This window comes from Patagioenas fasciata, chromosome 2 (genome assembly GCF_037038585.1).
Source record: "Patagioenas fasciata isolate bPatFas1 chromosome 2, bPatFas1.hap1, whole genome shotgun sequence".
In the NCBI taxonomy this organism is placed as follows: Eukaryota; Metazoa; Chordata; class Aves; order Columbiformes; family Columbidae; genus Patagioenas; species Patagioenas fasciata.
The window spans coordinates 22,722,986-22,750,696 of record NC_092521.1 but is presented as its reverse complement, the minus strand read 5'-3'; the positions used below and the strand labels follow the sequence as shown (position 1 = coordinate 22,750,696).

Here is a 27,711-nt window from a genome sequence, read left to right as displayed (position 1 = left end):
GTCAATTAAAGAAAGATGTTTTATTGTAAACAAAGTATAAAGTACAACATAAGAAATGTGCAAATCTTTAAAGTAGTCACAAAAAGCGTATCTAATACACTATTTTCAAACTGTTCACTTTCTGATATGTCATCAACATAATTTGATAAAATAGAAATAGTGAAAGTTGATGCATTATTTGTCACCAAACCTATAGTTCAAATTCCAGGCCGGTGTCTTGACTGCCTCATTTCACTTTCTGAATCACAACTTTCTAATTTAATACAATACGTAATATACCCATTTAATTTTTATTATAAACTGTCTTTCAAAGAATAACATGATCAATAAGTCCAAGATACTTACTTTTCTTCCTTAATCAACCCAACCCAGTTATGATATTTCTCTTAAAAGTGCAGTGTATCCGTCTGTGAAAAATGCAGTGCTACAGAACCGTGAGCAGGTGTAAAGGAAACAGTAAGCAACACAAAAGCAGAAGCATCATACGATGCCCAGGTACAACCAATTGTAATAACTGCAAAGCTTGCCAGAGAGGCTGGGAAAATATTACAAAATTAACAAGGATTCAGAAACATTCCCATACTACAGCTGCCCCTTCTGAACCCCCTGGACAGCAGATGTAAAGATGAGTGTGTTCAACACCCCATGCAGGGGACAGCCCTGAAATCTCCAGGAGTCTGGCACCAAATCACCACCTAGGACGGGGCTGGGGTATGGACAGGAGGATAAGATTCCTACCATGAAAAGTTGGCAGAAGTAGGAAAACCGATTTAGATCATCTTACCTAGAAGCATTTTGGGCTTTCAAGCCTGCGCCTGTACATTGCTGTCTTCCTAGTCTGTCTTGTACTAAAGACTGACAACCGGAAGTTAAAATCAGAGTTGGTCTCAAGCGTCAGCAGCAAACCTTCAGTAACATTGATGTGTGACTGATTTAGAGTATATATGAATAATTCACAAAATTCAAAACTTCCACAATGTGTGCTGCTCTGCTCTAGAACCTTCCCTTTTTCTCCCCCCTTACCAGTGCAAAAGACGCCCGCTATTCCAGTCAGCCACTGGTTCCACAGCAACATTTTTTGTGACCGAGCACAGAGTGCCTTTGCCTCTCTGCTGCACCGCCCCCAGCAGCCAGCGCGGGAGAACCACAGAACGGCAGCAAAAGCCTTTTTTCAGCTGGCGTCTCCCAGTGACAACAGTTAATTCCACAGTTTCCAGAGCAAGTCCTTTCACTGGGTGGTCACGGATGTTTGCGGCATGGCAATATCGTTTAGCTTGCTCACTTCCATTTGCCAGTTCGGTAACTTCTTAGCCGATAAGTGGCGACGCACATGCTTAGTTAAGTGGTCGCTCCTCATGAACCGCCGCTCACACATCGGGCAGGCAAACTTCTTCTCCCCGGTATGTGTTCTGCGATGGCGAGACAGTTCATCAGACCGTGCAAACCTTCTCTCACAGCCTTTCCAACTACAACTAAACGGCTTTTCTCCTAAAAGAAAAAAAAAACAAAACCAAAACACGTGAGTACTAACTTAATAACTGAGCAACAAACACTGTTGCCTTGACCGGTAGGATTTGACTTTTGTTAAGAGAAGTTTCTATTATGACAACTGAGGCAAAAATCTCAATAAATATTAATTATTTTACACATAAATGAAATGTGAAAAAATGTTTACATACCAATATTAAACATGCAGACTCACTATCCTCAAGGCTAAGTAGTACCAAGGGTCAACAATCCCCTGGAAACCAAGTAGTTTGAAATGCTCTTTACATCTCAAAACAGCCAATTTTAACTCTCAGCTCCACATAAATGGCAGATTACAATGACTGAGCATGCCCAAAACTACCCGAAACACAAACTGTAATATAATGTTTTATGTAACAGAGCTCTGGCAGTGAACTGTGAGCCTATGTGAAAATATATATTACTCTCTTTGCTACTGCTGAAGAAGAGCTGAAGTGTAGAGAAGTTACTCTAAAGTAAATAAAATGGTTATTAAACCTGAAACAGGAATAGTTTGGAGTGGATCCTTATATTATAAAAGACTCTCTGAGTTTTTGCCCACTTCTGACAAAATCATTCCTGTGGAGAAACCTAATAAGGTGTCTTTACCTCTGGAAAAGCACGCTCTACATTGTGCAAGGCCTTGCTTCCACGCTGGTAAGAACCATTACTGAACAGCTTCTGACACGAAGCAACACCAGCACAAACAAACTGCTGAGTCAACTCCCTCCTCCCCCTCCCGGGTGATTTCCTGTCAGAGATTAGGCAGCACTGTAACACACGCTGACAAAAAGTATTTCATTGCTGCCCCACAATTTGTTCCCTCAACAAGTCTGGTCATTGCTGGAACTAACAAGTTGTCTACATAGCTGCAATTTTCCACATTCATTTTTAACATCCAGCACCAGTGACCAACCTGTGTGTGTTCTGACATGAGCCTTCAAATGGGAGCTCTTGAAGTATGTTTTCCCACATCCTGGGTAGCTGCAAATGTGACTTCTTATTCTTGAAGAATCAACCGGAGGAGTGTTTTTTGCTGCAGAAGGTACAAAGCCAGGAGCAGGGGCAATGGGAGAGAGTCTCGTGCCATTTGGACTAATAATGGGAGCCTTTGTGCTCTGCACAACTGGCTGGGGCACCACAAACATAACAGCACCTTTGGGAACCTGGGTGCCCATGAAGACCATGGGCTGACAGAGAGCCGGCTGCGGGCTTGGCGTGGTGTTGGGCACTACAGCCGTCACGACGTTGTTGTTTGCAGGCAGCGGGACCATCTGGCAAATCACTGGCACGGGGGGGGCTCCGCTGTGTGGGACAGGACACGGCGGTGCCACCGGCACCAGCTGCTGTGCCGACCCAGAGACAGGCTGGTGCCCGCTGACAGATGGCTTTGTCCAGGACACCGGGCTGGCAGCTGCTTCTGCAGTTCTTCCTTCTGCCGCCAGCAGCTCACTGCTCCCATCGCTGGCTCCGCTGCTCTCCACCGACTGCTCTGCTTTGGCATCTTGTTTACTGTTTGTTTCCCTCAAAACACTGTCCTGGTATTTCAGCAGGCTGGCTGCTCTCACCGGGCAGGTTTGGCGATTACAAAGCTGGGCATCAGCCGTGTGGCGGATCACACTCGTCGCTCGAGCCTTTGGAGGCCTCTCCACCTCCCTGCATGGGGCGGCCAGAGGAGCCTTGGCTGCCTCTGACAGTGACTTGCCGGGGGCTGCGGCGGGTGTCCCTGGACGGACCATCTGTGACACTTCCAAGTCAGATGGGCTGTAGGGGGGGGTCAGGCACTGCGTGGGGAGAGAGACACGATAAGGGGGGCACATTACCCACACATTGCCACACTAATTCCTAAAAACAAGCAGGCACACATACACAAATTCAAAAACTTACAAATGCTGGTATCGCATTAAAGTCTGCTGCTCCAGGAAGCAAAGACTCGTCACTCTCTTCTGACACATCAGACGCTGGAGTTATAGGTCTCATTTCTGCCTGTTTTTTGAAGTCTGATTTCCAGTTGCAACTCATAGAAATAAGGGCTTCCACAGCCTCATAATCACTTTTTTCAGGTGTATTGTTCCAGAAATATCGAGTATCTCTCTGTTTCTCAGTCATCATCTCCATTTCTTCCTCCTGCTTCAGTCAGAGGCAAAAAGGAAACTTTAAACCTGATGCTAAGTTTGAATACTTTGCACTTACAAGTCATCGTAAAAACCAAACAAAGCAATCTGCACAAGATAAATATGCTCGGTCACGTGGGAAGTATGCCTGTATTTTCCTGCCCTCCTTCTTATTTATATAATATTTTTATGAAGTTGTTAGTGGGGAAATTTAGCCATCTGGTGAACATTATATATTTTCTTAAGACAAAAGAACTCCCCCCAAATCTTAAGCAACGGTTTAAATTATTCCATATTGCAAGCGTTGTGTCTGAAAGCTCAACAAAACACTTCACAAAAACCCCAAAACTTCCTCCTCCATCCCACCATCCTTCCAGCTTTGCTTTAAACACAGCCCTCAGCATTTGTGTTTATTTTTGACACATGAGAAAGGACCATATTGGGACTGAGGAACATTTTCTTCAAAAGGTATTAGCTACCAAAAAACGTTCCAGAAAACATTCAAAAGGTCTTTCTCACACACATATGCAAAGAAAATCGCCAACCTGGAGAACTTTTATATGTGTGTATATATATATATATTCATATTCATCATCTAACAGACCACCTCAGAGATATTCATCATCTAACAGACCACCTCAGAGAACCAGCCCCCTCAGAAAGCCTCCTAGCCTGTATGTGCCACTATTATCCTAAAGCAGCTTTCGATTTCTGGGCATGGCGCCTGCCGCTGCCCCCGCCCCGATGGCGTGGGTGGCAAAGCCTCCTTTCCGGAGGCCGTGTGCGCCGGCAGCTGCAGTCCCGGGTACGATGCGGCTCTTCACGGAGGCGGGCGCAGGGGCCCGGGAGGGGCGCGGCCCTGGGCGCGAGCCACCCTCACCTCAGCAGACCCCGCGGCGCTCCCGCCGCCCGCCCCCGCCCTCCTCTCATTGGCTCCCCGCGCCGGCGCCCATTGGCCGGCGCCGGGCGAGGCGCGGCCGGGGCGGCGGCGTGTGAACAAAGCGTGATCAGCGCCTGCTCGGCGCGCCGACCTTTCCCCCAGTTTCCCGCTCGGCTGCCCCCGCCCTCAGCCCAGCAGGAAGGAGCCAGCGGGGTCGCGCCCGCCCCGCCGGGCGGGGGAAGCCCGGCAGGGGCAGCCGCCTCGCCTCAGGGCGGGTTGGGGTCAGCGCCGCCACACCCGCCGCGGGGGAAGGGAAGCGACGCGGCGTCCCCGCGGGAAACGGGGCTGCGACACCGGCGGGGGTGTGGGGGCTGTGGCTGGCTCTTCCCCGCACCGCCGGCTCGCTTGCCGCCGCCCACCCGCCGCGCCGGGATCCCTCAGGCTCCCTCAGCCCTGGCACACGCAGCCGCCGAGCCTGCCGCCCACGCCGCTCCCCCGCGCCGGGCGCGCCCGGGAACACGGGCTGCACGTCGCCGGCCCGGCGGTGCCAACAGGTTCCCAGCAGCTCCCTCCCTTCCGCGGCTTTGCTCGCCCGCCCCCCACGCAGGGTCTCTCCGCGGCCGCCCCTCCGCGCAGGGGCTCCCCTGTTTTTTCTCCTCACCCCGCAGCCCCGGTCCCCCCGCCGCGGCTCACCGCGTCCAGCCGCCGCCTCAGTCCAATCTCCCGCCTGTTCCGTTACCCGTGGTCTCTCCTTCGGCGTCCCCCTGCCGCGCCACCCCCGGGGACTCCCTCCCCACTTGGGACACCCCGTTCTCCCCGCACAGCCCCGGGGATGTCCCTGCAGGGCCCGCAGTCCCGCCGGGCGGGGCCGCCACTCACCGGTGGCGGGCGCCGAGGCTGACCGGAGCACACGCCGCCGCCGCTCTCCACCCGCTCCTTTATTTTCCTCTTTTTGTTCGCCGCTCCCCATTCAGGTGGCGGCTCCCCCGGCCCCGCGCGGGAGGGGGCGGGGCGTGGCTCCCGGCTCCCCCCGCCAATCGCCGGCAAAGGTGTGTGAGGCGGCGGCCAATGGGCGCCCTGCCCCTGCGCGTGATCGGCGGCTGCCCCGCGGCGTGGCCGGAGTGTCAGCGCGGCGTGCGCGCGGTGAGTCCCCGGCACCGGCTGAGTCAGTGCTGCCTCCTCCCCTCCCCCCCGCGTCCGGGTGGGAGCGGCGGGGGCGGCCGGCGCTGCCTCGCGCTTCCTCGTGCATGAGGTCACGCGGCCGCGGGCGGGAGGGGGAGCGGGAGCAGCCGCAGCCTCCCCGGTGCGGCCCCCGCCCGCCCGTTCCCCGCCGCGCTGAGCTGGAGCGGGGGGAGGCGGGCGTGTCTGGGGCCCCTACGGGGGAAAGACGAGCCCGTTGCCGGGCGCCTGGGTACCTGTGGGTGCCGCCCGTCCGGACCCACGCAGCCGGCGTGCTTGCGGGACGGTGGGGTTGGGTCTCTGTCACGCATCGAGCTGGCGTCGGGTTTGCAGCCACAGCCCCCCGGGCGTCCCGGGCCTGCTCCGAGCGCTGCCCGCCTCGGGCGGAAACCCTGTGGCGTCCGGAGCTCCGGGGAAACCCCAGCCCCGCGGGCACACGGCTCCGCAGCCCGGGTGGTGTCCGACTGCTCCTGCCCGCAGCCCCGGGCCCCGCGCCCCCTGCCCCGCGCTGCCGTCCGGCTGGCTGCCCGGGGACTGGGTCAGTGCAGCCCGCAGTGCTGCACAGCCGTGAGGCCTGTTCCGTACATTCTGAGCTTAAGGCAGATTCTTTGTCCTGTCTGAAAGTTTTAACAAAAGCAGAAGCGGTGGCTGCGCGTGTCAGCACTTGAGGAGTGGGATCCTGAGCCGGGCTCGTGCCAGAGTGCCGCTCCGCTCTGGAAATACCGCTGATGCTTCCTTATGGTTCGGTTCAATTTCTGCTATTTGTTCAGCTTCACTTCAGAGATCTCCCCTCCTCCTAGGCCGCCTCGTTCACTCAGAGCATTTTTCTATTTTTTTTTTCTTCTAAGCTACGTTTTCTTGTCTTTCCCCTTTTCAATGGTGGTGTGGTCCAGTGTTCTCTCATTCTGCTTAATTCTTCCCCTCATCGGCAGTTCTCAATTGACAGAAGGGGTCTGACAACAGGTTATGTCCTCCTATAGCTTGCCTGGAAATCTCCCAGAATGTTCAGTTATGTCTGAAAGTGAAAAAAAATACTGCAAGAATATCAAACCAGCAGTTTCTTCAGCCTGAATAATGAGGATATAACAGTTGCAAAACACATAGGGCAAAATGTAATTTAAACAAATTCTTAATTAGTTCAAATACTTGTGTATTGACAGAAGACTGGTAATATTACTCTCAGGAAGACACATTCTTTCGGTAATGCTTTAATTCCAGTGTTTCCACTGACACATTGTACAGCTGGAATTTCTGTCACTCGGCTTCATGCGGTACCCTGTGCACATGTGGCGGGACACTCTCCCTGCTGTGCCCCTGCACCAGACAGCCAGTGGCAGCATCCCTCTCTCCTCGCTTCTGCAGCTTCCAGGGTTGTCACGGCTGAGAAAACGTGCCGCTTGACGGAGGGAAGCCTGCATCTCCCATCTTCTGTTTCAGTTGTGTAACCTGAGTTGCCTTTTGGCCAGATTTTGTGAGATCCCTGCCGAGCCTGCAGGGAAACTGGTTGGCCTGACTGCCTCCTCTAGAGGGAATTCCCAAAAGATAATTCACTTCAGGGTGATCCAGATCCTTTTTGCTAGTAGAAGCAAATAGTTGTTTACAAATTACTCCACTGGATCTCACATCTCTGGATGTCTTAACAGGAGAAAGTGTGTTTGCTGTGTGTTTCCCACTGAAATCAGGAAAATAAGTTGTAATGGTTGCTTGACTCCCGGAACATGCTTTCCTTTGCCAAACAGCGCTACCGTCACATGAGGCACAGCTGGGGAAAGACTTCCAGGCTCTTAAGTGCATCTGTCTGTATTTGCTCCAGCTGAAATAAAGGTTATGAGACTAGTACACAATAGTTCTTGGTGAAATTCTGTGTTTCATGGCAGGTTCTGTCATGGTTTTTGTGATTGTTCTTATTTAAAACATTTTGAAATATCTTTCAAAGCATATTATTGCCCCTAAAACTAAATCTCTACAAATTGCACCAGCATTTCAATTTAACCTTACATGATAACTTCACTCACAAAGAGCCGCTTCCTGCAACTCAGCAGAAAATTGGGCAGATCTTTGTCACTTTTTTCTACCCTTACGTGTATGTAATGTATATACACAAAAGTTTCACTGACTTAATGAGAACTTCCATGTTAAAAATTCAGTTACCAACATGAACTAAAGGTCTGTAACATGAAATACTTTTATCATTTTTAGTTGCTTGCAACATAAGCTGCCACTGGGGGTGGCCTGTGCTGTTGAGTTTCCAGAGCCGCCCTCTGCAGCAGCTCTGCCTGTCAGTCTCTGCTGTGCCGGTCCCTTAGGAAACCTCCTGCTTGTTCTCCTGTGTTATTACCTCCTCTCACCCCTGGGCTCTGTTCCCACCATGTCAGTCCGTGTCTGCTGCTGCCATCCAGGTGCCATGGGACCTTCTGGCACCACAAGTTCTGTGTTAGGCACTGAGCAGCTGGAGTCAAAGTGCATGGAATGGCTGGGGCTGGACTGGTGGGTCAGAATCGTCTTCCACCTTCCCCCTTCAGGAACTTAGGCCACGTCTTCAGGTGAGGTCTGGATGCTGAACGTGGTGCTTGGCAGGAGCGTGGGCTCTGTAAGAGTCTGCCTGGTGCCAGGAGGTGACACGGATACTGCCAGGGCTGAGGGACTTCGTTCGAGAGAGCGGAGAGGGACTTCCCTATGCGCGTCCTCCGCAGGCGTGTCACTGTCATCTCAGTGGCGTGTCCTGCAGCAGCACTGCTGGCAGCCGGTCTTGGGCTGGGAAAGAGCAGCTCTCAGAGGTGGGGAGACGTAACTGCTCCTTGACTCCTGTGCCCCACAGGAGTTTTGTGTGTCCCCCCAGACCTCCAGTCCCTTCTGAGAGCACAGCCTGTGAGCTGAGCTGCTGTGCCCCCGCCTCTTCCCCCTGCGCAGACAGAGCCTGCCCTGTGCTCTGCCTGTGAACTGCAATGCAGAACTGTCAAAACCACCTCTCCCAAAAATAATCTCTGCTTCAGGGGCTGGAAAATGTGACAGCTCGTTTTCATATGTAGAGCAGTGCGGTGGGTGTCTGAAAGCAGCTGAGGCTGAGGGGGTGGCCAGGGAAAGGCAGCTCTGAAATGGCAGGAAAGTGGCAGCTGGGGAACATGAGAGGAAGGACGGAAGGAAGGATGGAAGGAAGGACGGGGGGACGGAAGGGAGCAAACTGAGAATAGAGAGAGGGCAGAAGAAGGGGTGGAGGCAGCAGACAGCAAATTCAGAGCAGGAGAGAGCTGTACAATGTGGGGCTGTTCTCTTCTCTGGTACATCTACTGCTGCTCGTGTTCATTTATTGATAATTGGGAGAGTGTCTCTGCTGCTACAGACAGCAGCAGGGGTGCTAATTTATACATCAGATAACTGGGGAGGCAGAGCACATAATCAGCAACAAGGCACCTTGTGTCCTTTTCTAATTTCTCTAAGTTCTTTCCCTGCTTCTTCATACCCCATTTTCCTCACACATCCCAACTTTTACGAAAAACCTGCTTTGTCCTGGTTTTGCAATTTCTTATTAGACTACCAGATGAAAAGCAGAACTAACTTGTCATTAAGACTTCAGTTTATGGGGTTCATTTTGCTTTACCAGTCTGATTGCCAGACGGAGCAAGTCCTGTTTGGCTGGCAGCGCCGTGTTCCTCCCCAGCCTTACATGATACTAACTCCAGTTTCTGTCTACGTGCATTTTACGCAGTATTGCTCATGGCCTTTTTTCTTGGGAGCATTTGTGGCCATATCTGAGTCACCGCAGTTCCAGCCTTGCTGTGCCTGCCCAACACTGTTCAATGGGAGGCTTCAGAGGCTGTTAGCAGTGCTGGTGTTTGCACTGCTGCCATAGCAGACAGCCTGGTTAGGGGGAAAAAAGCCTCAGACACCTATAATGAAGTCTAGGACAGGTGAAAGAAGCTTCTTTTTGGCAATTGAGCAGACTTTAGTGAAACTGATGTTCTCTTTGAGTCACTGGAAGCAGCTAAAGGATTACTGTCCGTTCACATGTATTTGTATTTTCCATTCAGTTTCCCAGAGAAGCGGGGAATGTGGTTTTTGTGCTGCTCTGGAGAAAATGGACATGTCTGGGTTTTTTGTTGGGAAGGTATTTAGGATTTTGACTTTTAAGTACTTGTGGGTTATTTGTGTATGCCTATTGCACTATATCTCAAGTTTAAAAACCATTTATCCAGCTAAATTGTCATGGGGTTGAGAAGATAAATTAGGGAAGAGAATTTGCTACATGGCTGGTAAATCACTGGCCAGCTGTGTAACTGCAGTCCTGGCCAGCAGTCTGGGCACTGAGGCCAAGTCAGGCGAAACCCTGTCTCCTGCATTTCACCCTGCTTTTAACAAACGCGGCTTTGTTATCTGTGGCTCATCTCAGCTTGAGCAAGCAGAAATAAGGAGGCATTTTAGTTTTCTCCTTTATCCTAAACGCTTGGCTTCTACATACTGCTAAGCAAGATTGTTTTCTATTTCTTGTGATGGGACATCAAGGGACATTTTTGACCTCTGGTGTTAGACCTGTACCTGTTTCACAGGAAATGATAGACAGTTGTTTTAGTCAGAGCAGAAAGAATCCAGGTGAACAAATGATTGCTTCAGTATCCACTAAAGATTGTGAGAGGCTTTATATTTGATTTGGTTGTGTGCCACCCAAAACTTTCATCAGGTCCTGTGGCTGTCCCAAGAACTGTGTTTCTTCTCAGAACAATAGACACGATGGTGGTACTGGCCACAGCCCCGTTTCCCATCTATATTTTGGAAGGGCAGCCAGAAGAGGTGTCTGGTCATCACAAGCCAGCCAAGTCACATAGTGGCTGCATGTTTTGGTCCAAGGAATCCTGGGGTTTCTCTATAGTGGAAATCAGAAATAAAAAGAGAGTTTACAGACTGTGGAAAAAAGGGCTGGCTACCTATGAAGAATTTAGGAAAATAGCTAGATCGTGCAGGAAAAAAATCAGGGAAACAAAAGTGCAGTTTGAAGTTAATTTGGCCAATTCTGTTAGGGATAATAAAAAGTCCTTCTTTAAATATGTTAATAACAAAAGGAGGGGCAAGGAAAACCTCCATTCTCTACTGGACTTTGAGGGAAATATAGTTAACAAAGATGAGGAGAAAGCTGAGGTACTTAATACCTACTTTGCCTCAATATTTACCAGTCAAACAGATGGCCCTCAGGATAACTGGCCTCTGGAGATGGTTGACAGGAATAGGAAGCCAAATAGTCCCCTTGTATTCCAAGAGGAAATAGTTGGTGGCTTACTGAGCCATCTGGATCCTCATAAGTCTATGGGACCAGACGGGATCCATCCTAGGGTGATGAGTGAGCTAGCAGAAGAGCTCGCCAAGCCGCTCTCCATCATCTTCCAACAGTCTTGGCTCACTGGGGAGGTCCCAAATGATTGGAAACTGGCAAATGTTACCCCAATCCACAAAAAGGGCTGCAAAGCTGACCCTGGCAACTACAGGCCTGTCAGCCTGACCTCGGTGCCTGGCAGGGTGATGGAGCAGATCATCCTGAATGCAATCACACAGCACCTCCAGGATGGACCAGGGATCAGACCCAGCCAGCATGGGTTTAGGAGGGGCAGGTCCTGTCTGACCAACCTGATTTCCTTTTATGATCAGGTGACCCACCTAGTGGATGAGGGGAAAGCTGTAGATGTGATCTATCTAGACTTCAGCAAAGCCTTTGACACTGTCTCCCATAATATACTCCTTCAAAAGCTGATAGCCCATGGCTTGGACAAGTGCACTCTCTGCTGGGTTAAGAACTGGCTGGAGGGCCGGGCCCAGAGAGTGCTGGTGAATGGGGCTGTATCTAGCTGGCGGCCAGTCACTAGTGGTGTCCCCCAGGGGTCAGTGTTGGGTCCAGTCCTGTTTAACATCTTTATTGATGATTTAGATGAGGGGATTGAGACCACCATCAGCAAATTTGCTGATGACACCAAGTTGGGGGGCAGTGTTGACCTGCTGGAAGGCAGGAGGGCTCTGCAAAGAGATCTGGATAGACTGGGAAAATGGGCTGATTCCAATGGGATGAAGTTCAACAAGGCCAAGTGCCGGGTCCTGCACTTTGGCCACAACAACCCCCTGCAGCGCTACAGGCTGGGCACAGAGTGGCTGGAGAGCAGCCAGACAGAAAGGGACCTGGGGGTACTGATTGACAGCAAGCTCAACATGAGCCAACAGTGTGCCCAGGTGGCCAAGAAGGCCAATGGTATCCTGGCCTGTATCAAAAATAGTGTGGTCAGCAGGACAAGGGAAGTGATCCTTCCCCTGTACTCTGCATTGGTGAGGCCACACCTGGAGTATTGTGTTCAGTTCTGGGCCCCTCAGTTCAGGAGGGATATTGAGGTGCTGGAGCGGGTCCAGAGAAGAGCAACAAGACTGGTGAAGGGACTTGAGCACATGACCTATGGTGAGAGGCTGAGGGAGCTGGGGTTGTTCAGCCTGGAGAGGAGGAGGCTTAGAGGTGACCTCATTGCTCTCTATAACTACCTGAAGGGAAGTTATAGTCAGGTGGGAACTGGTCTCTTCTCCCAGGCAGTTAGCAATAGGACAAGGGGACATGGGCTTAAACTCTGCCAGGGGAAGTTTAGGCTGGATATTAGGAAGAAGTTCTTTACGGAAAGAGTGATCAGGCATTGGAATGGCCTGCCTAGGGAGGTGGTGGACTCACCGTCCCTGGAGGTTTTTAAACTGAGATTGGACATGGCTCTTAGTGCCATGATCTAGTAAATGGGCTGAAGTTGGACCAAGGGTTGGACTTGATGATCTCTGAGGTCTTTTCCAACCTAGCCAATTCTGTGATTCTGTGATTCTGTGAAATCAGGAGTTAATACTGGAATGATTTGTTGATTCTTTCCATGTAGATCATGCTTACTTCACTTCACATGGTGTGAGCGTGTGTTTATTTTTGTTTAGTATCTTGTGTGGTCTTTCTTCACTGAAGGATCACTGTAGTTCACATGTATTTGTATTTTCAGTTGTTGGGTCCTGTGCCTGATGTGGAGATATGCCATCTCACAAGACATGGATCCAGAAGAGCTGTGGAAGAGTATGGCAAAGTGGCGCTGTTTATTTGCAGACAGAGCTTGGAAAGTATCAGAAAACACAACGGAGAACCTTTTCTACTTGCAAGGATGACATAGGGGTGTGTGTGTTCTACCACTTGGAATGGTGTATTTATTATATTCAGAGTTTTCCCAGCATCATGATTTGTTTAACTATTTAATATAAAACCTAACTGATCAATTTGAATTTCTGCTAACAAAATCAGATACTTAGAAGCTGAACTGTCAGCCAGCAGGGTGAGGAGACAGCCTCTAAGCATTATGGAATGAGCTTGTGTAGCTAACAAAGCAACCGTATGTGTTACAATCAGATGGTTTTTTTCCCGATAGAAGCATTAGAAACACATTTGTGTGCTTTTTCATGCCAAAATGGAATATCCTTGTTACACAATGACTTACTGGCTGCTACATTTCAAGAGTTTCTCTGATGGGCTAAATCCTGGAGGTATGAAGGAGTAGAGATGGTGGTATGGGCAGGGCATCTCATGAGACATCAATTTGATATGGAAATCAGCAGTGACAGCTTTGCCTTTCCCTCTAACATGGGTAACAGCATTTCTACACCTCCCATTATAGGTATTTTGACAGAAGTCATGTGAACAAAAGTCCTTCTTTTATTTAACCCTATCTACCTTTAATAATTTTCGAACTATTGACTAGTTTCAGCCCCATATGACAAATGAGATAGAGATGTTAATAGCTCTTGCAGTGTTAATTTATTGATCCTAATACTTGGTCCCACCCCCACTACATAGCTTTTAGTTTATATTCAAGCAAGCAAATAGTCTCTGGATAGGAAAATGCAGGTACAAAAATGCAGGTAGCCTGTTCTACATGCAATAGAGAGCAAACTGTGCCCTGTTTGGCTCCCTGCACCCCCTGTGCTCCTCCCGCGCATGCTGGCAGGCCTTGGGCTCTCCCCTGCCCCGCTGCTGGCTCTTGCCAAATGCCTCATTCACATACTGCGCCCTTGGCACCGGAGTACGAAACACACCACTGGCATGCTGGTAAGCAATCTCACTATTAGTAATTGATTTCTTTTTTTTTTTTTTTGTCCTTAGCATGTCGCAGGAACTAAGGGCACAAGGCACACTTGAGGGACCAGTGGAGATCAAGGCCTTGTGTTTCATTTGAAGAGACATCACACGAGTCACAGCTTTGCTGCTCAGATAGTCTCTTGGCAGCAATGTGAGGATTGAGCAATAATACTCTGAATTTTTAAAACAAGAGCCTATGTGAAAGCCAACTTTGGTGCTGCTCAGTGCAAGTATCCCTGCTGTGATCTCAGATCTACGCAAGGGGCTGCAGAGGAGATCCCTGTTAACTCGCAAAATGCACAACATGCAGAGACAGTCTTGGCTTTGTCAGAGACCAAAGGGAGGGAAGCCCCATCACTGGGGTTGCCCTCATGACCAGAAAAACTTGCCCAGAGATTTTAATCAGCTGTGCCAAACCCCTGGACTTTGCAGATCCCTGTTTAGCTGGAGATGGCACAGGTTATGCAACGTGCAACCCATCCCAGCCACCTGCATGGCAGCAGGGTATTGGCATTGTCACTGCTCCCCGAGTTCTCCTCTATGCAGCTTACTTTGTTCCTGCAGCTCAGTGTTGGGGACATGCACTTCATTCTTGCAGCTCCCCATGAGGGTGAGTGCCTCAGCCCCACAGTTCCCATGGGAGATATGCACTTTGGCCTTGCAACTCACACTTGGAGAGTCACCTCTGTCACACACCTGGTCCTGGGAGACACGCTGCACGTGTTCCCACAGAAGTTCATTCTGCAGGAGCCGCAGTAGCAAGGAGAGGGACAGTTTGGGCCCTGTTTGAGGTGACATGCAGAGTGGCACCCTTACTTCATGGGTGCTCTCCTAGAAGAAGAGGGTACTGGCTTGTCCATAGCAGACAGGGTGTGCGTTACCAGTGGGATCCACAGTGCAGACTGAGCTCATATAGCTGGTTATGGTCCCTGTGACTCCAAAGGGTGGTGGTGATTCTCCAGCCCATTAGAGATGGGGATGCAGTGGTGATGTGCTGGAGTGAAAGGGCTGGTAGGCAGCCTTGTAAAGACCTCCTCAGCCTGAACCCACCTGGGACTAGTGTCTCCCTGCTCCAAAGCTTCCTCTCCATGAGGGGAAGGAGCAATGGTGGGTGAGGTCAGCGCCTGGAAGCGTGTAGATGTGTAGGCATGTGTCTGTTGCAAAACAGCCACAGAGAGCTGTGGAGTGTGGCCGGTGCTAGTGAGTGTGAGGTGAGGGGGTGGGAGATGCACTGGCGCACTCCTGCTCTCCTGGTCTGCGGGTACCCCTCGTTGTGTGCAGCTGGGAGTGAGCCAGGGCACTGTTCAACCCTGGGCTCATGTTCGTCCTTAGGATCAAATAGCAAAGTGAATACAAGTGTACCCAGAGTCACTGAGGGTGGAGTTCACCTGAGATTAGGTGCTTATAACACAAATGTCTGTTTTTATAGCTCTTTTTCTAGTCAGTGGAGTGCTAGTAAATATAAACCACAGGGTTCGGGTATGTTTCATTTTTCCTTGATGTGGGATGAAATGCACTCTGAGCTCTGTTGACTTCATCTGCTGTGCTGATAGTGGGAGCCTGGCCGGCAGCCATAGGTGGGTGAGTCTACAAAGCAGGTGGAGTCAGATGAGATGGATGCCACCATGAGTGTCTGCAAGGCCAACGAGAACCATCAGCTGGGCAGAGGAGAGTTTTGTGGAGGGACAGCCTGAGCGAGCCTGTTCACATGCACAGCTGCAGCTTGGAATTGGTACTGACTGATCTTGGCTGCCAAGAGACCTGGGTAAAAACTATGGGGAGAGAGGAGATCCTGCAATGGGACTGACATTTAGGAGAAGCTGAGGAAACTGGAGGATCTTGCAAGGGCACCAAGGAAACAGAGAAGGAGGGATGCTGCAGCTATTGAGATGAGGCACGGAGAGGGTGGTTTCAGACTCTGCAGGGAACCGGGTTTTAGTGATGTGCTTGTCCACCATGAGCCTCTCCTTAGGCCCCTGGGTCTGTCTCTTCAGGTGTAGCCATAAGACTGGCGGCAAGAGCCTTGTGATCCCTGTGGTTTTCAGAGCTGATTCAGAAGGGAAACTTGTATTTAAAAATACTGTTTTTAAAAAGACAGAAGAAAGTGTACATATGACTAGCTCCATTCTCGCAGGAGAGAATTGACCTTCAGTTCTCACTAATTCCTGATATGTTCGGTTTTGTGAAATATTTTTTCTTTCATTTTGAACATTTTTCTAGTATTTCATGTTGCAGAGTAAGCTTCAGGTGAGTTTTGCAGATAAACTCTGTTTCTACACCAAGAGGAATGGCTGAAGCTTGACTGATGTGCTCATTTTCAACATGAACTTCCATGAAGCCTTTCCATGAGTGCTGTTGAAAAGTAACTGTCTGGTTTGCAGTAATGGCAAGGCAAAATGATTCTGGCGAAATACCCTTTCATCTCCCTTTGTTTAGGAACGGAACGTGCAGATACGGGGCAGAAAGACTGATTGTGTGATTCTGCAGTTGTTATTCCCAGTGCAGTGAATGGAGTGAGGACCGAAAGGTGGGAAAAGAGATATCTACCAGAAGAAAGTTTGCACCTAGTTGTTGGTTTTGAGAAGCACTCCTGAAGCCCATCCTCATTTCTTTGATGGCACCAGTTGTCAAAGGAACATTGATGTTGTAACAGCTGTGTGTGTATGTGTGTTTGTTTTGCAGCTGGGACAGTTTTAACTATTGGAAAACAGCTCCATCCTGCTCTCTGTGGTCAGGATCATGCGCTTACCAGGAACTGTCTTCAAAGCCCTTCCAAAAAAGGGCATTTCCAGCATCCATGTGAGTGTGGGTGGAAGAGAAAGCAGCAAATGAAGGTCAGAACGTTCTTGTACCCACAAAAGGCTTTGTCAGATAAGGTGGGTCACATTGCCCATGCTTTAATTTTGCTCGTGTGTTCAGCCTTCCACTGCATGAACCTAGATGTGCAGGTGGTGGCTGCCATCCTCACGTGTCTTTTTTTGTGGTCAGTGAGTGTTGGCTGGCACCGGTGCTGGAATGTGAGTACAGACATTTGTCCTCAGGAAGCTTTGATGTTAACCTCAGATCCAGGTCAACCTCATCAGACTGTGTATGTTATAAGCTGTAATGTATAGTTTTCTGGAGCAGGTGACATCCATAACAATTCTTCAGAAATCTTTGCCTGGACCTCGGTCAGGGAAAGAACTTCAGGTTCCCAAGACTTCTGTAGAAGTCCTGGGAACTCCTAAAGCTGGTGTGACAGCCCATTCTCCCTCACCCCCATATTTTCTGCCCTGTGTGAGCTGCGTTTTCATATACTGTCAACCTATTGCAGTTTGGATCTGCCTCCTTATGTGCAGTGGATTAGAGGCTGAGATTTCACATAAGAGCAACTAGAGGCATTGTGAAGGCTTGCAGGCACAGTGAAACCCGTGATACGCCATCCTAGTGAGCACACCTATGGAAGGCAGAGTTGTAAAATAAGACCATGTCTGGAAAGCATCTGCTGAACTGGGGAAACACAGTGTAGCAACCCCTGCTGAAGGAAGCTTTATGGATCTGACTTAGGATGACACAGATGACACAGCAAAACTGTGGGGTTTAGGACCAGATCTATGTGTGGCACTGTATGCACAGACCTCTCTCCCCTCTTCGGGATGACTATTAATAGTCCTGGGTCTGGCCAGCCCAAACTCAAATAGTGCGTGGGTCTGTTTGGTTACTGTGGAGTTATTTGGCAACTCTGGGTGAATACCGTTAAATAATCCTGGGGGGACTGAATGTCAGAGAACTTGAGGCTTTAGAAACTTTGGGGTCAAATTTACTCTTGTTAAATAAACAGTGAGTATCAATTAGATCATAGGACAGACCAACTGAGCACACTTTCAAATACCGCAGCTCATTGGAGTTCATTTTTATGTATTTATCTACTCAAAATCTCTTGAAATAGTTGCTTTGTTGAAAGGAGTATTAAGTCTTTTACTCATGCAACTCTATGTATTTTCCAGTGCATGGCCCTGTGCATGTGGACAGAAGGATTTTCAAGGCTTCTTAAGTGTTTTGGATGCTCACTTTGTTTGGTTTAGTTGGAGACTTGAATCCGTTAGGCAGATTCGAAAATCTTGGCCATAATTCTTTGCTTATAATTAGTACATCAGGGCAAAACCTTTTCCCTGTCAAATTAATTTCTAAGTACTCCTTTCTTGCTGCTATAATAAAAATAAAGATGTGTTTAAGTGGAATTTTAGGAAGCATTTGTTTGTCTAGACATATCCATTTATCTTACTCATTTACTGTTTTCTTTACTGAGGAAGTTCTTCAGTCACAGTCTGTCTATATTTTGTACTGAGTAGGGTAGCAAGGAGCTTGTCAGAACTAAACATACAGATTTATAAAGGCATTTTATTATGATTATGTATACAGCTTAAATGTCCTGGAAATGTTTTCTCATCTTAAATCTTTCAGCACTACAATTACATATCTGGCCTCAAATGTATGTCAAGGAAACTCTATATGGTGCTGCCAAATGCAGCTCCCACACATCACACATACAAAAAGGTATTGATTTGCAGCAAGGGAGAAAGGTGAGGAGTGAAATTAGGCAGAGGAAGGCTGCAGGGGTGCATGTGCTGTGTTTACGTGGGTCCCGAGCAGGAAGCCCTCGTGTAGCACAGGCAGTTTTGAAGAGGAAAGCACAGCCCGCCTTGGTGCTGCTTGCCGAAGCAGCTCGTTACGCTCATCCCGGTGTCTTGTGTGGTGCTGCTTTGAGCTCAGAGGAGCTGCAGCCATGGGACGTACCATCCCGGTGCCCTCCCAGCTGCTCTGCTGCAAACAAACCGTCAGCCCTGACTGCAGGGGAGGCCGGTGCAAGCAAGAGGCTCCTCTTCACACATTCTCCCAGTTGTTTCCCACGTGGAAGCAGCAGTGGTCAGGTGGACACCACCCTCCTTGCCCTGCCAGTGGGGTACTCAGTGCAGCCTTGGGCAGCGCAGGGTCAGCGTTGCCTTTCTGAGCTGCCGGGGGGATGAAGGAGCTGAGCTGACGGACCACGCTATGCTGGAGCAAGCACACGTGTGCAGAAAATAAACCCGTCCTCAAACCTGGCTTGGCTCTTGTGCCACTCTTTTAATATTGAGTTTGACCTCTGGTTTAGGGTGACATGTTCCTGTTTCACTCCCACCAAGAAGGGGGTTTCCTTAGGAGTGACACACCAAAATAAACAGAACTCTGTAAAATTTGCTTTTACTCAGGGTGAGCAGCGGACTGGTTGTGCTTTAGGCACACATGAAGGAATATGCAAATGGAAGGGTTTAGGCAGGTTTATAAATATTACTTTGCTTTCCCTGTGAGTGTTGAAATGCTGTGGACCTTAGATTTTGTTTTGCTTGCAAATACTGGAAATGGTGCAGGTGACCGTGGTCTCCAGCAGTTTATCAGAGGGCTTTTTTTTTACCCCTCATTTCCTCTCCAGCTTCAAGAACAAGAGCCACCAAGTCACATTCCAAGCCCTAGAAGAACTGCAGCTGCCCCTGCCACGGGAGGGGCTGAGTGCCCCGGTGAGCGCCAGTCACCTGCCTGGAGCACAGGCACCTTCTCCTACACTCACACCCTGTAGCCTTTTTGTGGTTTTGGTTTTTGTTGTTGTTTTGTTGTGGCTTTTGTTTGTTTTTTTGTTTTTTTATTGTAGCCTGGCCTGTGGCCCCAGTGATGCTCAGGAATGGAACACGTGGCTGTCCCAATGTCTGTGGTACCTGCTGTGGGTGTCAGCCCCTCTGCAGGACCTGTGTCCCCAGGCTGAGGACGTGGTCGCTTTGTGTGTCCCCAGACACTCTCTGGTTCCAAGCTGGTTGAACAGGAGCAGCAACAGAGCAGGTTGGAGGGGTCAGCCCCATCCCCAGGGCTGGCCCTGCTCCCCCGTGCCCACTGCAGGAGCAGCCCCACAGTCTGCCAGGCGATGGGCAGCGTCCGGCAGCTCCGCTCCAGCTGGAAAAGGTTCTGCTCTGGGCTGAGTGCACCCACAGCAGAGATGGGGAGTGGCAGCCTGGTGGCTGCATCCATCGTCCTTCAGGAGTGCCTGCAGACGTGGTTACTCATCCACAGCTCATGCCAGCTCCGGGGGAGCCTCATGGAGATGGGCAAACCACCAGCTAACCTGCTTCCTTTGCTGTTTGTCTGCAGGTGCAGGACACCCTGTGAACCACGGCAAAAGGACCTTTTGGAAATCTATTGCAAAACTCCACAATCACTAATTGGAAATTAAAACAAAAGGCACAAAAGAGAGACTCATTCAATAGGTCTATCTCTGCTCATCCTGTCTGGCAATTTATAACCAACATGGAAATTTTACATGAATTATGAACAAGGTACCAAGCCAAACACTAGATTTTCATCTGGAGCATTACAGTTCTGCTCCTTGCTTTTCTCAGTTTACTCAACCAGCCAAGAGAGCCTACTGCAGAAGCTGAATATTTTGATTTCCTTGAAAAAAATTGACAATCTACTTCATGCTGAAACAATGCCTTCTTACTTGCTGTCAGGGCCTTCAGCTAGTGTGAGCTTAGCTTGTTCCAGACCAGGCTGCTTTGTCTCTCATGGCACATGTCCTCAACTTCACCCATCCATTGCACACCTTATCTGAAACCCTGCTCCTGGGACCTGTAGTCATTTGTTCAAAATTAAGAATGAGATCTCATTTGAGTGCATAAGTGGTAAGAAGCTGAGAACTGTGCTGGGTAAAGAAATGACTAGTTTATTGAGTGCCTGCCACAGGAACCTGCCACAAAAGTGTCCCAAAACCCAGCATTACATGTGTGTGCAGAACACAGGCATAAATAGAGAGCTGGCAAGATAACATGTTTTAAGGTGAAGTTGCTACAATGTGAGACAAACCCCAGAAGCTTGAAAGGACAATGTCAATCTGAATTTGCAGGGATCTTAAGTAGCCACTGGAAAGGCAGAATGAGTTCACCCACAGCAGGCAATGTGGTCATAGGGGACCGACCAGGCAGGTGAAGCGAGCCCAGCCACCCTCTCTCATGCCCTCCCGGTGCCAAGGGCAGCACGGGGGGCTCAGCCCCCCACAGGAGAGGCTGCAGCATGGCAGGGAGCACCGGTGGCCCCATGTCCCCTCTCTCCTCTGCCCCACTGCCCGTGGCCTGTCCGGAGTTGTCTCCGGCAGCCTCAGCCTGGTCCTGGTGAGTGCACGGCCCAGCTGGTGGCTGCAGAGGATGCCAGACGTGCTGCTGAGCTGCAGTGCTCCAGCATGCAGACTAAATGTGTTCCTGCACGCGTGGGCTTGCGGACACCACCTCGCTGTGGTGCTTTAGTCCAGTGTGAGTGCGTGTTAGGGACACTCGGCAGGTGAGACAGTTACCTCCTCCGAAACTTCCCTAACTCCGGCATCCTGTGGTGTTTTATGCTGTGACAGGAGTCTGTTCCCACCCAAGCTGCATCCAGCGTAACCAGTCTGCAGGTTTAATGGAGGTTTGATGTCAGAGAAACTCCCCACTCTGAGCCAGGGGGGTGGTTTGCATTGTGGTTGCCAGTGACTGCGTGGAGCTGCTTTGTGTGGCTGCTCAGGGCTGGTCCCAGCGCTGCAGTCCTGCCTGTGTGCAGCCAGGTGAGCAGCACCAGCAGGTCGAGTCCTGAGCACCGAGGTCTGGAGCCAGACCTGTGTGTGGGCAGTGGGCAGCAAGGGCACCCTTGGGCTTTATGTGCCTGCCGTTTCATAACTGGGCTGCAGATGACTCCTCTTAGCTTGCTAACAGCCTTGTTTGAGGTCCGAGGTGGTTGAGCCCCACAGAAATGCCTGAGCAGGTGACAGCAGTTGCACCCCGGCTGTGCCAGTGGAGCGGCAGAGGCTCGTGGAGGTGAGTGCGGGAGCGTGCGTGCCGCGGGACCAGGGCTGTGGGTGGCTCTTCGCGGCACAGGCGACAGCTGAGCCCCCGCTCCAGGGAGACTGCAAAACGGGTTTGGCAGGAGCAGAGGAACAGCACATCAAAATGCACTAAGCTAAACCAGCTTTGCTCTGTGGACTTTTTTCACAAGCCACCAAATAAAACGTCGTTTTGGGAGCTGAGCTGAAGCTGGGAGTTCCTCTTCTGTTCCTGCCTTCCCCCTGCCAGTGACAGCCCAGCCCAGCCCTCCCGGTGCCCTCGCCAGGTCCCACCCCAGCCCTGCAGCCGCTGCAGCAGCACCGCGTGGCTGCCAGGACCTGGGTCACCGGCCTGAGGGACACAGGGCTGGAGCTGGCAGGGGAGCAGCGGCTGAGCTGGCACCCTGAGCCTGGCACACTGGAACCCGAGGGGCTCTGCCTTGTAGGGCTGCCCCTGCAACATGGACTCCCGAAAACTGTCTAGAGCATGTTTTAAAAGCAAAATTTCAAGGCGTTGTCTGGCCTTCCCCTAGCTAGCAGAAGGAAAAGAACAAACAAACATAGAAACAAAAAAAACCCAACCCTGAAAATCTATTCTGGTCTCACATGTGTCTCAAGTGGAAAATTTCAGCGGAACCGCTGTGTGCTGGCGGGGTGAGGGGAGGTGAGGCCCGGCCGCCACTGGCTCCAGGCCACAGGAGGGATGATGGCTCCTGCGCCTGCCACGCGGGCAGGGCCGGCCCTGGCAGCAGTGCCTGTGACACCAGCCAGCAGCTCCAGAGGGGAGAGAAAGGAAACCTGAGCCGGGGGAACGCGGGAGGCCATGCAGACTTCAGACAGCGCAGCAGCTGCTGCCTCTGTTACACCTCCCGGCCTGGGAAATACAGGTCCCAGACTGCTTGGGTGCAGAGGTGTCTTTTCCCCCGTCTCACCACCCGGCTGCAGCCGGTGCAGCCCGCAGAGGTGCAGCAGCAGGGCTGTGGGTGCGGTGGCCGGCGGGGCTCTCCTGTCCCGCAGGAACAACGTGACGCGTGTCACCGGCAGCACTGCACCCATGCTGTGGACACTGCAGCCCGGCTCTGCTGACAGCACAGGCATTGAGCTCCAGCCTTGGAACCGTGCCAGGGCAGCTCTCCTCGGGCTGGGCAGCCTGCAGGACAGCGACAGCGAGGAAGGCAGAGGAGCAGGTGGCTGTGAGCACCTCAGGGCAAGGGCAGCTGGAGAGGGAGGTGTCTTTGCTCCTCGGCCTTGCCCTCAATGCCAGTGTGCCAGGGCTACCCACTTTGGGACCCAGAGCTGGCTGGGAACTTGCTGTTGAAGCATTCCTTGTTGAAAAACAGTAAGAATTTGTTGAAAAATTAAACTTTCAATGGAATGTCCATATGTATGTGGGAGACCAAATGTGTCTCAGAGTCTCCCTCCCATGTTCATCCTCCAGCCGGTACCAGCATGAGTAGGTCAGCCCTCATCCCCACACAGAACAGGAAGGTTTCGGACCCTCAGACACTCTGCGAGATAAATGGCTTTTCCAGGCAGCCCTGTCCATGCCGACTGCTAGTGCCGCTCCAGCCGGGTGAGCCGGCACTGCTCAGGCACGGCTCACGCTGAGGGAAGGGTTTGTGATCTGGTGTCACAGGATCACAGGGTAATTCAGAGGAGGAAAGCCCCTGGGAGGTTTCCAATCCAGCTGCCAGCTCAGAGAACGGTCAGTCATCAGGTCAGACCAGGCTGCCCAGGGCTTCATCATGTTGGGGCTGGAAAAGCCTCTGGGGATGGCAACCAGTAGGCACGTTGGACATTTGCTGTGATGGGCAGCACATCCAGGCTGCTCCTCCTGTCTGAATTTCCAGGGCTATTTAGGCAGAGAGTTAAAATGCCAGGTGGAGGTTCCAGTCTGCGTAAGCAGGAGGGTGTGAGTCTCTGCAGGCACACAGCCTGCGCCCTGGCTCTGCCGGCCTCGCCGCCCGCCTGGCACCGTGTCCTTCGCAACGAGGCTGCCGGGCGCCAGCGCGCACGGTCGGTGCCGAGTGCCGGGGCCCGGCTGGGAGCAGAGGACGCGTGGAGAGCCGGCGGGACGGGCAGCCTGGGGAGGGGCGGAACGGGAGAGCCTTCTCGCCCGCCCCCGCCGCGCCTGTCCCCGCCGGCTGCCCGCGGCTCCCTGGATGCAGGGCGGGCGGGTGGAGCTCCCTGCCGGCCGCGGCTCCCATCGGCCACGGCCCCGCTCCACCCGCGGCTCCCGCCGCCCCCGGCCCCGGCCCCTGCCCCGCTCCATCCGCGGCTGCCGCCGGCCCCGGCTCCCCGGCGGGACGCTCCGGGAGTTGCCGAACTCCATCATCGGGCTGAAAAAGCGGGTACAGGCTCTGCCCTGATGCTCCAGTGCTGCTGTTTCAGATGCTGCTTCCAAGCAACAACACCTACAGCAGGGGTCGACAGGTTTTGTTTGGTTGTTGTTGTTGTTGGTTTTGTGGTTTGTTGTTTTGTTTTTGTTTTTGTTTTTAAGGGATCTACCAGGAGGAGCATCTCAGACCACAGCGCTGGATCTGTCGCTTCTGCCCTTTGCCACCTGTGTTCACCAGACTGGGCACAGACACCACTGCATGAGTGACCTCAGGCTGTATTGCTGCTGCTGAGACCTGAAACATCAGCTCCCCGCTGCTGTCACCACCTTAACAGCAGGCTTTTCCATGTCAGAAGTGTAATAAACTTGTGATACAAATATCTGAGTGCTTTTCTTAATTGTATTAATTTGTTAAATTAATACAATAAATTTAATTTTACTTCTTAATCGTAGGAAGGGTCGAGTTCAGAATGAGATTGTGTAGCTGAACAAAATATACAATCAGTATCTAAAATAATGCAGGTGCTCACTAAATCACAGTATCAATTCTTGGGCCTGAAATTGTTTTCCCTCCCATTTTTGAGCGATACCAAGTATCTGCCCTCTACTGACACAGCATACCGGGACACGTGTTGTTACATGATGCACAACTGACAGAGGCTGGGGCCTGTGCTGCTGCAACACTTCAGTCACAAAACATTAACATAAAGTATATTCAACAGAACTAGAGGAATGGCAGCACAGCCCACCTGTGACTGGGGGCTGCTGGCTCCCAGTGTGGCAGCCGGTCAGACCGAAGGGAACCAGCGCCTGCTGACACCTCCCCAAAAGCTTTTCTGACTCAGCCTGACAAGTGCAATTAGCTTTGTCCTATATAGCCCATTAATGCCCCTAATTCAGCTTAAAGACTGTGGAGCTGCAAAGAGATTAAAATATAAAGTGAGAGAAAGCTTGTTATTCCGAACAGGGGACTTTAACAAGGGGGATCCACACCACTCCTGCACTCCTCCACTCCCACACTGTCTCCCGGGTCTGGGGCAGACCGGCCCCCGTGTTTGTCAGGCCCCGCAGTTCTGGGTTAGAAAGCCCTTCCCCTGCCTTCCCTCAGCAGTCCCAATAGCAGCACCGCACACAAACCCGCTCCCCTCAGCACAGCCCGGCTGGCACAGGCAGCAGCAGACAACGCTCTTCTTAACCTTCAGGGCAAATACTTAAAGCCCACAACTCTCATCACATATCAAAGCAATACATGGTAGTAAACTGCATGCCACTATTTACTTGAAATTTTGAATTTTAATAAAAGGAGGAAATAAGAATTCAGAGAATGAGCAAGAAACCTGCATTCAGCCTAGTGCTTCCAGAAAAATTAAATGCAAATCTTCTCATGCCTGCCTTTGGTGCATGAACTGGAGGGCTGTGACCGCCACAGAAATTACCTTTTCCTTCATCAGTCAGAGCAGTTAAGACAAGCCACCTTTGAGTACACACCCACCACTTCTGGTCCCCAGAGGGCTGGGCACACAGCACCAAGCCCTCCAGCAGCAGCTCCGGGGCCTCGCTGCCTGCTGAGGCTTCTCCAGAGGGGTGTATGTGTGGTCTGGCTGCCACCGAACGCCTCAGCAAAGCCCCCAGGGCACTGGTGCCTGGCTCCTCCTGTGAGACTGAAGGTATCGCTCCCCATGGTGGCTGTCAGAGTCAGAGTGCAGAGCAAAGCTCACCAGCAAGGTGAGGACAGACCAGAGCATGGCACTCAGCAGCTAACAGGGATTAAAGGTCGCTTCTTTTTTTTCCCCCCACAAGAGAACTAAGTAGAGCTACAAAGCTAAATTTTCACTGCATGCTTTTTTATTTTAAAGTATCTGCTTCTATTTAGTTTTGGATTTTGATTTTCTTTTAAAGCAGGGTTCAAACCTGTATGAACTTACTATGAAACACTATCAGACTACTTCACTGCCCCCCACTCCAAAAGCAGCAATACAGAGCATATATGAAGTGGCAACAGAGCCAGTGGTGGTTCCAGGGCACCCACTTTTATTTTGAGATGTAAGGCAGTTGCACAGCTGCTTAGACACACAAGAGCAAAGCAGAGCCACTGCCTCCTGCTCCTGAAGAGGACGAGAGCCTGGTCTGGGGCTGTGGCCCTGCAGCATCCCTGGGAATGGTGCACAGGCCCAAGGGCTGGGGCAGGGAGGCACCTCAGGGCAGAGCAGTCACCTCACACTGAAACAGTTTGCGTCAATCAGCATCAGAGAAATTCCAGCCACAGCAGCAGTGGCCTTAGTCAGCAAGAGGAGGTGCAGATGTGTGTTGAACAGGACAGAGCTACATTAGTTCCAAGTACCATATAGAAACCATCCAGCTTTTATGTTTTCAGTAAAATTCTGAATTGCAAATACAATATCAATAGTAACACTTTGCAAATTCATAAATACATACTGTGTTCCAACTCCAGGTTGTTTTTAATGGCAAACTGTCTTCAAGTACAATGAATATTTCTGCTCTGGCCGCTCTTTAGATTTTTTTTTTTTTTTCAAACTGTGTTGTAATTTAACATAGAACAGCTCTTCTTAAGACCTTGACAGAATCCTTTTTAATTATCTTAGGCAATTGTAATTCGTATTTTTAGCCAAAAACCATGCACAGCAGTTTGCCTACAGAAATACCTCAACTGGTAGACTGAAGTGTGTATTACTTCTTGAAACACAGGGATAGGTGCTAACTTTAGGTTGAAAAAAAAAAAAAAAAAAATCAGCTTTCTTGCTATCATTATTTATTGCCTTTCGTACTTGCTAAATTTAATTCCAGTAGTAAATATCTCTTAGGTTGGATCTTCAAAACGTAAGCCATTTCATACCTCTTTACGGTAGCCTGTAAAACTGTTCTGACAAGTTGAGTATCAACTGAGACTTTCAAGTTTATAAAATTTTTATGAAGTTAAGATCTGCCAGCTGGCACTCATGTAAAATACACTTGCAACCCAAAGGTAGAGATTTTACCTCCAACTAAAGGGTTAGAAGTCTCCTTTGATTGCAGGATCCAGAACTTAATGCACTATTACAGAACCCTGCCACCCCCATCTCTTCCTCCCCTCAACTTTCAAGTAGGGGAAGAAGTTAAAATACAAAAGAAAAGGACCATGAAGAAATCAAGAGGCTCCAGTAACAGCAGAGAAATCCTCTGAACAGTTTCAGCTGCTCCAGTTATGCAACACAGTTGGCATTTGTATTTCTAGCAGTGTGCTTTACCTTTACTTTGGGGATATATTCAAATGAAGTCAAGCACAAGAGAGCATTGAGGTTTCTGAAGATTTACACAGCCCTCCTCTTAGGAGTCAGAACTATGCAGAACTAGCTGAAAGCAATAAATACCATTAAAAACAAGCTAAAGGTTCTGTGACAACTTGCAGAGCTGGACTAACCCAGGGTCTCGGGGGCACTACATGCACACTAGCTAAAAGACAACTTCTCTTTTGTGTACTTCTTTATCTATTGCAGGTTTGGTGTTTGGTGTTAAGAACAGAATCTAAGGTCATGCTCTTAAGAAAAAACAAAAGCACCACAAATTGCTTTTTAGCCTTCTAGGAACTTATGACTTTCACTTCATACAGGTTTATCACACTTAAATTATTTATGGTTTAATACAAAGCTGAAATAATGGGCTAGAGAAAAGGCGGCTTCTCAAAACAATCCTTTATACATCAATTTTGAAGCTACTACTTCTGCC

At 50.3% G+C, this 27,711-nt stretch overlaps 1 protein-coding gene and 1 long non-coding RNA gene across 7 annotated transcripts; one reads left to right on the top strand and one right to left on the bottom strand.

Moving 5' to 3' along the window:
* On the bottom strand, positions 1-5,659 carry KLF10 (KLF transcription factor 10). 5 transcript variants are annotated; one of them, XM_065830847.2, is made up of 4 exons: positions 5,380-5,659; positions 3,394-3,636; positions 2,423-3,290; positions 1-1,488 (listed from the first exon to the last, which is right to left on the bottom strand). In XM_065830847.2, exons 2-4 carry the CDS (start codon positions 3,622-3,624, stop codon positions 1,229-1,231), a joined length of 1,359 nt encoding a protein of 452 aa, XP_065686919.1. In that variant the 5' UTR covers positions 3,625-3,636; positions 5,380-5,659; the 3' UTR covers positions 1-1,228. The 5 variants fall into 5 exon arrangements, with proteins under 5 accessions (XP_065686919.1, XP_065686918.1, XP_065686917.1 ...); XM_065830846.2 differs by having other exon boundaries at positions 3,394-3,633; positions 5,380-5,463; XM_065830845.2 differs by lacking the exon at positions 5,380-5,659 and adding an exon at positions 5,194-5,338.
* On the top strand, positions 5,558-21,969 carry LOC136097930 (uncharacterized). Of its 2 annotated transcripts, none has more exons than XR_011737354.1 (3): positions 5,558-5,643; positions 12,675-16,325; positions 16,481-21,969. It is a non-coding gene; the product is annotated as an uncharacterized lncRNA (long non-coding RNA). The 2 variants fall into 2 exon arrangements; XR_011737353.1 differs by having other exon boundaries at positions 12,675-16,674; positions 19,955-21,969.
* Positions 21,970-27,711: the final 5,742 nt, after the last annotated feature.

Coding starts and splice junctions, on each gene's coding strand:
- KLF10 (XM_065830847.2), bottom strand. CDS start 3,624: ATGGAGATGATGACTGAGAAACAGAGAGATACTCGATATTTCTGGAAC. Junction 3,291..3,393: donor TTAATGCGATACCAGCATTT/GTAAGTTTTTGA, acceptor CTCCCCACGCAG/TGCCTGACCCCCCCCTACAG. Junction 1,489..2,422: donor TCATGTCAGAACACACACAG/GTTGGTCACTGG, acceptor TTTTTCTTTTAG/GAGAAAAGCCGTTTAGTTGT.